The 14,917-nt window shown below is 52.5% G+C and overlaps 1 protein-coding gene across 1 annotated transcript in view; it reads left to right on the forward strand.

Moving 5' to 3' along the window:
- Nucleotides 1–9,189: 9,189 nt before the first annotated feature.
- LOC115081057 (vomeronasal type-2 receptor 26-like) overlaps nucleotides 9,190–14,917 on the forward strand; it is a 79,562-nt gene continuing 73,834 nt past the window's right edge. The window contains exons 1-3 of the mRNA XM_029585571.1: nucleotides 9,190–9,250; nucleotides 10,052–10,178; nucleotides 10,266–10,396. Coding sequence (XP_029441431.1) covers nucleotides 9,190–9,250; nucleotides 10,052–10,178; nucleotides 10,266–10,396 — 319 coding nt within the window. The remainder of the gene's footprint in view (nucleotides 9,251–10,051; nucleotides 10,179–10,265; nucleotides 10,397–14,917) is intronic.

Consider the following 14,917-nt stretch of genomic DNA (forward strand, 5'->3'; position numbering starts at 1 on the left):
CAGCCTGCTTCAGTACCAGCTTTCTACAGACTCTGCTTCAGTATCCGGTTAGCTACAGTTCCCGCTGCCGCCCGCTGCCCTGTCATCAGCTGGCCCTCGGCCTGTACAGCCGGTCCACGGACTATCTTATACTTTTGGACTTCCTATACTACACTCTCTGCCTAGGCCTTTCCTGCCACTGGACATTGAGCCTATTCCCCAAGTCCCAAGGTTCCAGGACCCTAAGGGCTCCTCCTGGGGGGCTCCTGGTTCCCAGGTGAACACCGCCAGCCTGTGGCTCCGCCTCCCGGCCTACCCTGTCATCCTAGGTGGGCCGGCCCAAGGGTCCACTACCTCGCCTGCAGTATCCGACTGCAACATTTGTAATGCCCCCACAGTCTTCCAGAATACCATGAATGAGATATTCCGCGACCTCCTGTACCAATGTGTGGTAGTATATTTGGACGACATCTTGATTTTCTCTGATACTTTGGCCGCCCACCGCCGGCACGTCGTCCAAGTCTTACAACGCCTCAGGGAGCATAAGCTGTATGTGAAGCTCGAAAAGTGCCTGTTTGAGCAGGAGTCTCTTCCCTTCCTGGGATACATAGTCTCCAGTCAGGGATTCTGCATGGATCCGCAAAACCTAAGTGCCATTCAGGAATGGCCACAGCCGTCCGGGCTCAAGGTACTCCAAAGGTTCCTGGGTTTCGCAAATTATTATCGGTCATTTATCCCTCACTATGCGTCCATTGTTGCCCCAATGACAGCCCTGACCCGAAATGGGGAGGATCCCAAAAAGTGGCCTCCAGGAGCAGAGGCCGCCTTTCATCATCTCAAGGAGGCATTCATGCAGCAACCCTGCCTTTGGTATCCGGATCCGCAACGGGTCCTCGCCGCCGCCGCCCCTACGGGTCCTCGCCGCCGCTGCTACGGGTCCTCGCCGCCGCTGCTACGGGTCCTCCCAGCACCATCATTCTTTATTGAGGTGGACACATCTTCGGAGGGAGTAGGAGCCGTCCTGAGCCATGCCTCCGAGGGCCACAAGCTACGTCCATGTGCTTTCCTCTTCCACCAGTTCTCGCCTGCAGAGCGGAACTATGCCATTGGTGACAAGGAACTCTTGACCATCAAGGTGGCCCTAGAAGAGTGGCGTCCATGGCTGGAGGGGGCACAACACCAGTTTACGGTTTTCACAGACCATAAAAATTTAGAATACTTACACCAGGCACAACGGCTCAACCCCCGACAAGCCTGTTGGGCCCTGTTTTTCACCCGTTTCAACTTTATTCTCCGATACAGACCGGCTGGAAAGAATACTAAGGCTGATGCCCTATTACGGGTATTTGATTCAACGGAGGGTTCTGAGGAACCTCAGTACATCATTGAGCCATTTCAGATCCTCCTGTCAGCTACCACCACCATCATGCCTGGAAAAACTCTAGTGCCGCCACACTTGCGGAAACAAGTGCTGGTGTGGGCTCACGATTCCCGCTGTTCCGGTCACCCAGGGCAATCCCACAAGTTGAGAACCTACTGGTGGCCAAAGGTTCTTAAGGAAGTCCGTTCATATGTGGAATCCTGCCAGACCTGTGCTCGCCAGTACAGTATGCTATTATTGTCTAGGTGTTCAGCTAGCTGTTTCTTTACTATTTTCTCAATTAATTTAGCTAACAAACTGAGGTTTGAGACTGGGCGGTAGTTATTGAGGATTAGTGGGTCACTGTTTTTCTTTTTGATGATTGGTTTTATGATTGCCCCTTTCAGTGTATCAGGCATTAATCCTTCAGTTAGGGATATGTTTATATTAGACTAGCCGTTAAGCCCGTAACAACGGGCTACATTAAAAAAAAAAATTTCGGTCCATTTCCTTCCCCCTCATTCTCCCTTCCACCTCATTCTCATTCTCCCTCCCCCTCCTCTCCCTTCCACCTCCCCCTTCCCCTCATTCTCCCTTTCCCCTCATTCTCCCTTCCACCTTCCCCTCCCTCTCATTCTCCCTCCCCCCTCATTCTCCCTTCCACCTCTCCCTTCCACTTCCCCCTCACCACCCCCATTCTCCCTCCCACCTCTATTCTCCCTCCCACTCCTTCTCACGTCACTCTCTCCTCCCTCCCCCTCCCCTCAGTCACTCCCCTCCTCTCCCAGCTCATTCACAACCCCTTCAGATGGCGCGCATGCGCCGCTGCCGCTACTACGGGTTCTGGTCCTCGCCCTCGCTACGGGTTCTGGTCCTCGCCGTCGCTACGGGTCCTGGTCCTTGCCGCCGCCGCCGCTATGGGTCCTGGTCCTCGCCGCCTCCGCCACGGGTCCTCGCTGCCGCCGCTACGGGTCCTCACCACCGCCGCTGCTATGGGTTTTGGTCCTCGCCGCTGCTACGGGTCCTGGTCCTTGCCGCCGCTGCTGCTACGGGTCCTCGCCGCCGCCGCCCCTACGGGTCCTCGCCGCCGCTGCTACGGGTCCTCGCCGCCGCTGCTACGGGTCCTCCCAGCACCATTTTTGTGAATAGTCAAACTCTGGCCGACGTGCTCGCCCGCACATGTGCGGTAGAGCTGCTCTCTACTGCGCATTTGCGGCACGTCGGTCAGGGCTCCCTTATCTATTTATTTATTTTATTTAAGGCTTTTATATACGACTTTCTTGATACAGATCAAATCAACTTGGTTTACATCAAAACTAAGCAGAACTATAACAAACAATTCAACAAGAGACATTTAGTAGGAGCATAAAAGTTACATTATAACAAGGTTGCCTTAACTGGGAGATGGAAAAAAAGAGGGGGAGAACTATCTAGTAGATAGTGTTGGGGTTACTACATTGGTAAACTTTTTTATCTCAGTTGTTGGTATTGTACCGATTTTGTGTGGAGCAGGGTTTATATTTTTTATCATTGATTCAACTTCTTGTTCTGATATTTCTATGAATGAGGACCATAGGTTAACAACTCTTTTTTGCATCACGATTGCTTGTTTGCTGTTTTTTGGAGTTTGTTTCTTAGGTTTAATATTTTGTCACTAAAACATTTGGCTAATTCATTGCATTTTGATTCAGGAAGACTTTGAGGTGATTCTTGTTTGTCATTTGTGATATTCGTTACTATGGAGAATAAGGTTCTTGGGTTATTGGCAAACTTTTCTATTTTATTGGAATAGTATTCTTTTTTAGTATTAAGGATCAGTTGTTTGTAGAAAGCTAGATGTTTCCTGAATTTGGTTAGGTTTTCAGTTGTCTTGTGTTTTCTCCAGTTTTTTTCAAATTTTCTGAGCTTTCTTTTTGCATCTTTTATTTTTGCATTATGCCAGTGGTTATTTTGTTTTGCTTCTTTGATAGTTATTGTTTTGGTGGAGTTTATTTCATCGGCTATCTTTTTAACAAAAGTTCCGTAGCTGTTGTGCTCCTGCCCACAAGAAGCGTGTGTAGGTTCTTACCTCTCACAGCCACAGCCAGCCGGGCTGCTGACGCTGCTTCTTTCTCCCTGAATCAGCTGGGGCCGTTTCCACAGCTGCTGCCATGTGGTCTGCTCCTCGGCTGCTGTCTCTGCCTTTCCCCGACGTGCTGCTGCGATCCCGGGACCTTCAGCGAGCAGGCCGTCTCTCCCAGTGCCTGCTTTAGCCCGGGTCCTTGCCCAGCAGGGAAGCCGTCCCTGCCGGTGCCTGCAGTCTCTCACAGTTCCCTGCAGCCAGCACTTCTCTCTGCCGGTGCCTACAGCTCTCTACTCTCCCTGCAGTCTTACCTTTCCTCCTGGGGCTGTCCTCACGGCATGGAGCCGTTCCTGCAGTCAGCCCTTCCCCCGCAGCCAGCCTTGCCTCTCTCTGCTTCTATCCGTGCAGCTGGGAGCTGCTCCAGTGACCTGCCTTCACCCAGCTCCAGTCCAGGGCTGCTCCGCGACTTCCTTGGGCCCTCCACGTGGCTGAGGACGCCACCAGCTTCCAGCTCTTCTCTCCAGCCTCCTAGGGCGCGAGCGCGCGCTTCTCTACTGCTCTTCAAGGGCCAGCCAGGTGTGGCCCCCTGCTGACCCCTCCCTGGGCGTTGTCCACTTCAGCCCTACTAAAGGGCTCAGCTTTCAGTGTATCTTTGCCTTCGCAAGGAGTTGGTCACTCCTGAGTTCCTCGTTCCAGGAGATGCCTTGTATTCCAGCCTTCTGCAAGGTCCAGTGTTCCATGTTTCCTGTTGAAGCTTCTTGTCAAGTTGTTCCAGTCCTGATGTCTGCCTGCCATTCCAGTCCTGATGTCTTCAGTGTTCCAGTCCTGATGTTTGCCTGCTGTTCCAGTCTCAAGGTCTGTCTCTTGTTCCAGTCCTGATGTTCCTGATGTCCATGTTCCAGCCCAGAGGTGTGTCTCCTATTCCAGTATATGTGTTCCAGTCCTGATGTTCCAGATATCCTTGTTCCTGATCCTGATGCCTAACCTGCCTTGTGCTGCCAGGAGAGCAGCGTATATCCTTGCCTTGTGCTGCCAGGAGAGCAGCGAACCTGCTTCCTCTTTCCTGTGCTCTCCCGCTCTCTGCGTGGTCCGCGACCAGCCTTCCAGGGCTGTGTAGGGCGCGCATGGGACAGGGTGGTCCGCGACTCAGTCCCGCGGGTGGCCTGAGTAGGGCGCCCTGAGGGTCAGTGCCCATGTCTTCCTTCAGCCCTCGTTCCTGACTCCACCTCTGTGCATCCAGTACCTCGACCTGAGTCCTCGTCTTGCCTGCGTCCATGTCTATGCATACTGCACCCCGTTCCTGAAGTCCACGTCTATGCCTGAGTCCACGTCTAAGGATCCTGCATCTATGCCTTTGCCTGAGTCCACGTCTATGGATCCTGCACCTCGTCCTGAGTCCATGTCTAAGCCTGAGTCTACGTCATTCCTGAGTCTCGTCTGAATCCATGTTCCAGTCTTCACTGCCCTGGCCTCCATCCGGCCTGCCGCTTCGTGCCGTACCCTGCGGCAGGTCCGAAAGGGCTGGGAACGGTCGGAGGACTGTTCACAAGACCAACATTGCGTTGTTGGGTCTTCCGAAGCGTGCAGGTCCGGAGGAGGGCCTGTCAGCCTGTCTTCACTCCAGCCCTGCTCCCGTCCAGCCCATGCTCGGGCATGCCACGCCTCCCACGGCACCTCTTCAGAGCCCTCTGGGGTCGAGCCGTGGCCCAAGGACACACATCACCCAGGAGTGGGATCGCTCTCCTAGCGCTCCACAACAGTAGCTGAGTTACAATCATTGAGTGTTATGTCTTTTAGTTCTTCTTCTAATTTGTCCTTTAGTTCATCATTCTTATAGGGTGGTCGATATGAAGCTCAGCCTCACCTGTATTAGGTGAAGGTTGGGAATATGCCAGGGAAATCATCATCTTTGGTCATCTTCTCTGAGGTCCTGCTGGATTCCAGTGAAAGTAAATAAAGCCTGTGAAATTACAGAAGAAGCAGAGGAATGGTGGGATATCTCTGAGGAGTGTAGTGGAGTCTGTCGTGATTTTGTTACTTATGTTAGGCAACCATCCAGAAAGTGGTTCTCCATCTCTTCCACTGTGAAGCTCACCAGTGTGACCAGTTCGGAAAGCTGCTGTCAGTGTGAAGGCTTTTACTCTGTCTCCTTCATTCCTTGCTCCATCTATTGTCTCCCAATCTTTCTCTGAGTTCACGTCAAACTCTAAGAACATGCCATACTGGGTCAGACCAAGGGTCCATCAAACCCAGCATACTGTTTCCAACAGTGGCCAATCCAGGCCATAAGAACCTGGCAAGTACCCAAACACTAAGTCTATTCCATGTTACTGTTGCTATTAATAGCAGTGGCTATTATCTAAGTCAACTTAATTAATAGCAGGTAATGGACTTCTTCTCCAGGAACTTATCCAATCCTTTTTTAAACCCAGCTACACTAACTGCACTAACCACATCCTCTGGCAACAAATTCCAGAGTTTAATTGTGCATTGAGTAAAAAAGAACTTTCTCCGATTAGTTTTAAATGTGCCACATGCTAACTTCATGGAGTGCCCCCTAGTCTTTCTATTATCCGAAAGAGTAAATAACCGATTCACATCTACCCGTTCTAGACCTCTCATGATTTTAAACACCTCTATCATAGCCCCCCTCAGCTGTCCCTTCTCCAAGCTGAAAAGGCCTAACCTCTTTAGTCTTTCCTCATAGGGGAGCTGTTCCATTCCCCTTATCATTTGGTAGCCCTTCTCTGTACCTTCTCCATCACAATTATGTCTTTTTAGAGATGCGGCGACCAGAATTGTACACAGTATTCAAGGTGCGGTCTCACCATGGAGCGATACAGAGGCATTATGATATTTTCTGTTTTATTCACCATTCCCTTTCTAATAATTCCCAACATTTTGTTTGCTTTTTTTACTGCCGCAGCACACTGAACTGATGATTTCAATGTGTTATCCACTATGACGCCTAGATCTCTTTCTTGGATTGTAGCACCTAATATGGAACCCAACAATGTGTAACTATAGCATGGGTTATTTTTTTCCTATATGCATCACCTTGCACTTATCCACATTAAATTTCATCTGCCATTTGGATGCCCAATTTTCCAGTCTCACAAGGTCTTCCTGCAATTTATCACAATCTGCTTGTGTTACAAAACCGGGCCGGGCCCCGGTTCCCTGCTTACCCCGAGGCAGCTCCGGTTGGGTAGAAGAGCCCCGCGAACCCCAGAGCCGGAATCGCTGCCTGCCGCGGCTCCTGCACAGCGTCGGAGACGCTGCCGACTCCCGTCGCTGGCCCCGCCCCCTAGACGTGCGTACGCGCGCGACGGGGGGGCTAGTTCTTAAAGGGGCCAGCGCGAGAAATGCTCAGGAAATGCCTGGGATGACGTCAGACGCCCCAGGGTATTTTTACCCTGCACCTACACCTCTCCAGTGCCTTGCAACAAGGTTCCTGGTGTGGTGTGTTGTTGCTTGAGTTCCTGATTTGCTCTTCGTCCTGCTTCTGCCTTCCCTTCGCTGTTTGATTCTTCTGGACTTGACCCGTGGACTTGCTTTGGATCGCTCTCTGGCTTCGACTCGTGGACTGGATTTTGGACTGCTCTCTGGCTTCGACCCGTGGACTGGCTTTGGACCGCTCTCTGGTTACCGACCCCTGGACTGGCTGCGGAACATGCTTGGACTCCGATTCCTGGACCGACTTCTGGATTCCCTACGACCTGCTGGAGGCGCCAGCCGTCCGGAACCACGACCTGCAGGAGGCGCCTGCATCTGGACCATCCTCACCTTCAGGAAGTCGCCTAAGTCCAGCGGCTGTGTCCCTACGGGCTCCTCCTGGGGGGACTTCGGCTTCCAGGATGAATCTCTAAAGTCCCAGTGGCCGAACTCCTAAGGGCTCCTCCGGGGGAGTGCCGGTCTCCAGGGCGAAGAGTCTTCTACCCCTCAGGTCCAACCTCGTCATCCGTCCAGTGGGGATCTAGTCCTTGGTCGCAAAAGGACTTCACCTTAGTCCTGTGTGTGTCAGCCAGCACCGAGCCTCCAAACCGCCTCCTGGTTGGGACATTCGCTGCTGTGACCTCTACAGTACTCCATCTTCTGTTCCAACCAGCCCAAGGGTCCACGAACGTAATAGTTTGCAAGGCCATGGACCCGGCGGACCTTGCAGGCCTGAAGGCCATTCCCCGCATTGCCCAAGGAGACTGCAGCAACAGCAAGCATGCCTTGACACTTTAATGGCCACAGCACAAGCCTTAGCCGGACCGTGTTGGTGGAGCTTCGGCCGCTGGTCCCAATGTACCCAGAGCTGGAGTCTCTACTACCGCTTCTGCCCCAATCAGATGCCAGTACTACGCGATTCTCAGGAGACACGAAGCTTTGCCAAAGGGTTCTTAAACCAGTGTTATATCCGGTTCGACCCTTCTTCCGCTTCAGTTCCCTACGGATCGGGTCAAAAGCAGTTTCATTATTTCCCTTCTGGATGGGAGACCTTTGGCCTGGGAGTCCAAACCTTTTGGAGCGCCAGGATCCTCGTTTGAATAATCTGGTACACTTTCATTTCTGCTTTTCGGCAAGTCTTGACGAGGCCGCCCGTAAACCCACCACTGCTTCTGAACTACTACAGCTATGGCAGGGCAACCGGCCCTTAGCCGACCATGCCATGGACTTCCAGACCCCTCGCTGCCGAATTAAATTGGGGAAGTGACAGTTTACACAGCAAGTCTTTCCTCAAGATTGCAAGACGAATTGGCAGCTTGAGATCTTCCCGATCTGAATGAGTGATTGAATTAGCAGGACGAGTGGACCGTCGCATACAACGTCGCTTTCAGGAGCGGGAGAGCACCCCATAGGACTGATACCACTGGACCCGCTTCCGTACACCGTGGAAGTTGCCTCCAGCACCTTCGAGGTCCCAGGATGTCGAACCCATGCAGGTGGGCGAGGGCCCCCGCTCTCCCAAGAGGAGAGAAAAGACGTCGCTCGCTGGGGCTGTGTCTGTACTGCGGAGGCAGGGGCCACTTCCTTGCCCGTTGCAGCGAACGTCCGAGGAAACGCTCGGACCTAGGGACGGTGGGGGACGCTACCCTCGGTCACGCCGCCACAGACCCCATGCTTTGTTCAGTAACACTGCTACTCCCCGACGGGGAGTTCGAGAATCAAGCCCTCTAATTGACTCAGGGGCCGGGAGAGTTTCATCTCCAGGAGCTGGTGCAGCAACTCCAGATTGGGATACAACCCAAGAACCTCCGCTCTCGGATATCTTCTATCAAGGTGAAACTTCTGCCAGGTACATTGCCACCATGAACTTCACCCCTTGTGTTACGCACGGGCGTCTGCACCAGGAAAAGATTTCATTCCTCGTCTTAGAGAGATCCATGCATCCGATCATCCTGGGATTGCCCTGGCTTAGGAAACATTCTCCCGTCATTGCTTGGGACTCTCTCCAGTTGGCCGTCCTGGGGTCATACCTGTTTTAGTACCTGTCTAACAGACCCACCTCGCACCCCGGTGGCAATGCTGACAACATCGCTGGCTCTACCCCTCAATACCAGGAGTTCCATGATGTTTTTTTCTAAGGAGAAAGCTGAAATTCTTCCGGAACATCGCCCTTTTGAACTGCGCTATCAACCTCTTGCCTGGGTGCCACTCCACCGCGAGGCCGGGTTTATCCATTATCCCTTCCAGAGACTCAAGCCATGTCCACTTACATCCGGGAAAATCTGGAGCGAGGATTTTATTCGGCCCTCTATGTCACCGGCCGGGGCAGGCTTCTTCTTTGTAGCATAGAAAGATGGGTCGCTCCGCCCCTTGCATCGACTACCGCGGCCTGAACAGCATCACCGGAGAGATCGGTACCCACTGCCTCGATACCGGAGACTCCTGGACAGATTACAGGGGGGCTCTAATTTTTACAAAATTAGACCTGCGAGGGGCTTATAACCTGGTGAGAATTGTCCCGGCGACGAATGGAAGACCGCTTTCAATACGAGGACGGCCATTATGAATACCTGGTTATGCCATTTGGACTCTGTAACGCCCCGGCGGTTTTTCAAAACCTCATGAATGAGGTTGTTAGGGACATGTTACACTCCTCGGTCATCGTCTACCTTGATGACGTCCTTATTTACTCCAAGGACCTAGAAATGCACCGACAACATGTTCGACAAGTACTGCTAAAGCTTCGAGAGAACCAAACTCTCGCTAAATTTGAAGAAATGTGTTTTCGAGCAAGAGTCGTTACCTTTCTTAGGATATATTGTGTCTTCCACTGGCTTCCTGATGGACCCCGAGAAGGTTGCCTGCAATCAAGACCTGGCCACAACCGCCAGGGGGTGAAAGCCCTCCAACGTTCCTGGGGTTCGCCAATTTTTATTGGCAATTTATACCACAATATTCTCATAAGGTGGCTCCTTTAACCGCTCTCACCAAGAAGGGAGCGGATGCCAGGAACTGGCCGACCTCGGTCATACAGGCCTTTCATGACTTGAAAGAGGCATTTCTCCAGGACACCTGCCTGCGCCATCCTGACCCCCAACGTCAGTTCATCGTAGAGGTGGACGCTTCGGATACTGCTGTGGGGGCAGTTCTAAGCCAGCTATCTGCCAAAGGTAAACTTCTGCCCTGTTCATTCTATTCTCGAAAATTTTTCCCAGCTGAGAGGAACTATGGCATTGGAGACAAAGAGCTACTGGCGATTAAGCTGGCTTTCGATGAGTGGCGTCAGCGGCTGGAGGGAGCGCTGCATTCAGTTATCGTTTACACCGATCACAAAAATCTCGAGTATTTGTGTCGGGCCCAACGCCTCAATCCGCGGCAGGCAAGATGGGCCCTCTTTTTCAGTTGCTTCAATTTTTCCCTTCGATACAGACCAGCAGCTAAGAACATACGAGCGGACGCGCTCTCTCGGACATCTGAACCCGAGGATGCAGATAACCCGCCTCAATACATCTTGGACCCAGCCAGGGTCTTGTTAGCAGTTTCCGAGGTGGCTCCAGCAGGTAAGACAGTGGTGCCCACGCGTTCTCGAAAGAAGGTCTTAGCTTGGGCCGATGATTCATTGACCGCCGGACATCCAGGTATAACCTGACTCTAGAACTCCTGACGAATTCTACTGGTAGCCTGGAGTGAAGGAGGACGTACGACAGTATGTCCAGTCGTGTCCCAACTGTGCTCAAACAAGCCGTTCCATGGATGCCCCTGGGGACTTTTGCAGCCACTGCCCACTCCTACGGAACCGTGGACCCACTTCTCCACCGACTTCATTGTGGGATTTGCCTGTTTCGGAAGACAAGACAGTTACAGTTACAGTCGACCGCTTTTCTAAGATGGCTCATTTCGTGCCTCTCGCCAAGCTACCCTCGGCACCAGAACTGGCCAATCTTTTTATACATCATGTATTTCGTTACATGGTCTACCATTGCATGTTTCCTCCGACCGTGGGCCGCAGTTTACGGCCAAGTACTGGAGATCATTGTGCAGGAAATTTGGGGTGCGCTTGGACCTTACTACAGCCTTCCACCCACAGGCCAATGGCCAGGTCGAGCGGACCAACCGGACATTGAAGGCCTTTCTTCGTGCATTTGTTGGGGCTTGCAAGATGACTGGGTCACCCTTTTACCTTGGGCCGAATTTTCTTACAATCGGCATAAGCATTCAGCTACCGACCAGTCTCCGTTTCAGCTTGTTTATGGAAAAACCCCTAGGCCTCCTTTGTCATTGCCTCTATCAGTTACCTCTCCGGCGGCCCAGCTCACCGCCCAGCAGCTGCACTCCCTATGGACTTCCACTCAAGAGAAACTCAGACTTGCCTCGGCTAAAGCGAAAAAGTATGCTGATCGCCGAAGACGGCCAGCTCCGATCTTCCTCCCAGGCAGTAAAGTTTGGTTAAGTACCAAGAATCTTCGCCTACGGATCCCGTCGAATGTTGATTAGCTCCAAGTATGTGGGTCCATTCCAGTTGTGGAACGGGTAGGGGCAGTATCCTACCGTCTACGTTACCGTCCACTCTGCGGATACATAACGTATTTCACGTGTCCTTGCTTAAACCGTTGATGCCCTCTCCTTCCATAACACAACTCCTGTGCTACTACCACTGAAGCTGAAGGAGAGGGCATTGTACTGTAAAGGAGATTTTGGACATCCGATTACATCGCCGCCGGTGGGAGTACCTCTCTCCTGGGAGGGATATGGGCCTGAGGAAAACTCCTGGGAGCAGCCTCCAATATTTTGGATAAGAAACCTTATTCATCAGTTTCACGTTGACCATCCAGGGAAAACCCAATCCTTAAGGGAGGGGGGTGTAAGGGGGGGGGGGTACTGTATAAAACCGGCCGGGCCCCGGTTCCCACTTACCCCGAGGGCAGCTCCGGTCGGGTAGAAGAGCCCCGCGAACCCCAGAGCCGGAATCGCTGCCTGCCGCGGCTCCTGCACAGCGTCGGAGACGCTGCTGATTCTCGTCGCTGGCCCCGTCTCCTAGACACGCGCGCGTGCACGAGAGGGGGCTAGTTCTTAAAGGGGCCAGCGCGGGAAATGCTCAGGAAATGCCTGGGATGACGTCAGACGCCCCAGGGTATTTTTACCTGCACCTACACCTCTCCAGTGCCTTGCAACAAGGTTCCTGTGTGGTGTGTTGTTGCTGAGTTCCTGATTTGCTCTTCGTCCTGCTTCTGCCTTCCCTTCGCTGTTTGATTCTTCTGGACTTGACCCGTGGACTGGCTTTGGATCGCTCTCTGGCTTCGACTCGTGGACTGGATTTGGACCACTCTCTGGCTTCGACCCGTGGACTGGCTTTGGACCGCTCTCTGGTTACCGACCCCTGGACTGGCTGCGGACCACGCTTGGACTCCGATTCCTGGACCAACTTCTGGATTCCCTACGACCTGCTGGAGGCGCCAGCCGTCCGGAACCACGACCTGCAGGAGGCACTTGCATTCGGACCATCCTCACCTTCAGGAAGTCGCCTAAGTCCCAGCGGCCGTGTCCCTACGGGCTCCTCCTGGGGGGACTTCGGCTTCCAGGGTGAATCTCCTAAAGTCCCAGCGGCCGGACTCCTAAGGGCTCCTCCCGGGGGAGTGCCAGTCTCCAGGGCGAAGAGTCTTTCTACCCTCAGGTCCAACCTCGTCCATCCGTCCAGTGGGGATCTAGTCCTTGGTCGCAAAGGACTTCACCTTAGTCCTGTGTGTCAGCCAGCACCGAGCCTCCGAACCGCCTCCTGGTTGGGACATTCACTGTGGACCTCTACAGTACTCCATCTTCTGTTCCAACCAGCCCAAGTGTCCACGAACGTAATAGCTTGTAGGGATGTGAATCGTTTTTTGACGATTTAAAATATCGTCCGATATATTTTAAATCATCAAAAATCGTTAGAGGCGATATTTAATAGGAATTCCCCCAATTTATCGTCAAAAATCATAAATCGGGGGAAGGGGGAGGGGAATGGCGCCGGCCATATGGCCATATTGCCGTATGGCAAAATGGCGCCGGCCATATGGCCGGCGCCATTTTTCATTACGACAACACGATTCGAGTGCAGGAAGTCGTTCCCGGACCCCCGCTGGACATTTGGCAAGTCTTGTGGGGGTCAGGAGGCCCCCCCAAGCTGGCCAAAAGTCCCTGGGGGTCCAGCGGGGGTCCGGGAGCGATCTTCTAAAGAGTCTGAGCCTGGCCAGGATGGCCGGCCAGCTTCGAGTCATGGGCCCAGAAGAGCACACGCTCTCAAAGATGGCATGGGACCACCGTCTTCCTGGCTGATACCATGGTGGTAACAGCAAGGGACACACAAGCTTGGTCGATGATGTGTCTTGGAGTGTCAGGTCTATCCTCTGGCTCGGGGGAGCGCATCCGCGCGAAGTTTCTTCGATGCCGGTTGGTAGCGGAGTTCAAAGTTGAAACGTTCGAAGAACAGCGCCCAGCGGACCTGTATGGGATTCAATAATTGGGCTTCTTTCAAGTGTTCAAGGTTCTTGTGATCTGTAAATATTGTAAACTTATGCTGTGCTCCTAACCATGGACGCCATTCCTGAAGAGCTAGCTTGACAGCTAGGAGCTCACGATCCCCAATCGTGTAGTTCTGCTCTGCGGCAGAAAATTTGTGGGAATAGAAGGAATAGGGCACTAAGGCTCCCTTGGAGGAATATTGGCTCAGAACCGCCCCTGCCCCAATGGTGGACGCATCGACTTCAACGACAAAAGGACGGATAGCGTCTGGGTGGTGTAGACATGGACTGGAGCAGAAGGCCTCTTTTAAGGCATGGAAAGCAGATTGAGCTTTGAGACTCCAAACTTGTAGATTGGTTCCTTTCCTAGTCATGGCCGTGAGTGGGGCAGCTAACGTGGAGTAGTTAGTTATGAAGCTTATGTAATAATTCATGAATCCGAGGAATCTTTGTAAGGCACGGAGGCCAACTGGCTGGGGCCAGTCACAAATCCCTTGAAGCTTCTCAGGATCCATGGTAAATCCCTGATTGGAGATGATGTATCCTAAGAAGGGAAGATGGTTCTGTTCGAAGATACACTTCTCCAGCTTCGCGTAGAGGTGATTATCTCTGAGGCATTGGAGAAAAGTCCGGACGTGTGAGCGGTGGGACTTCAGGTCTTTTGAAAAGATCAGTATATCATGCAGATGTACCACTACAAATGAATATAGTAGGTCTCAAAGGATCTTTTTCATCAAGTGTTGAAAGACTGCAGGGGCAGTGGCCGAAAGGCATTACTATGTACTCGTAGTGAACATCCCTTGTATTGAAAGCAGTCTTCCAAATATCCTCGGGTTGGATAAGCATGAGGTTGTATGCCCCTTGGAGATCTTCCTTCATGAAGATCTGAGCCCCTTGCAGGCGATCAAATAGTTCACTGATGAGTGGTAGGGGATAGCGATCCTTGCGGGATATGGCATTTAGCCCACAGTAATCTCTACACAGACGCAAACTTCCGTCTTCCTTCTTCATGAAGAAGAAGCCTGCTACTGCTGGGGAGTCGGAGGGTCTTATGAAGCCCTTCTCCTAATTTTCCTTAATAAACACTGACATTGCGTGGGTTTTTGGAAGCGAGAGCGGGTAGGTTCTGCCCTTGGGAGGCATGGTACCCGGTAGGAACTCAATGGGACAATTGAACTTTCGGCGTGGAGGCAGGATGTCAGCCTTTTGTTTGGAGAAAACATCATCGAAATCAGAATATGGAGCAGGCAGACCGGTGAGGGTTGTAGTCTTCAAGACGGTAACTGCTGGGGACACTTGTCGCAGACAGCGGTTCTGGCACTGGGGACCCATGGATCAGCTGCAGGGATTGCCAGTCAAATTGAGGTGCATGCACCTGGAGCCAAGGAAGTCCTAGGATTACTTGGTGTGTGGAACACTTTAGGACATACAGGGAGATCTCTTCTTTGTGGAGGGTTCCCACGGTGTGGCGAAAGGCCACCATGTGATGAGTGATGCATCCAGGGAGGTGCTCCCCCTGGATTGATGCGATGCAGAGAGGCACCTCTAGGGGTTGAAGTGGAATCTTGAGGAAGGTGACGATAT

Source organism: Rhinatrema bivittatum, chromosome 19, assembly GCF_901001135.1.
Source record: "Rhinatrema bivittatum chromosome 19, aRhiBiv1.1, whole genome shotgun sequence".
Classification (NCBI taxonomy): Eukaryota; Metazoa; Chordata; class Amphibia; order Gymnophiona; family Rhinatrematidae; genus Rhinatrema; species Rhinatrema bivittatum.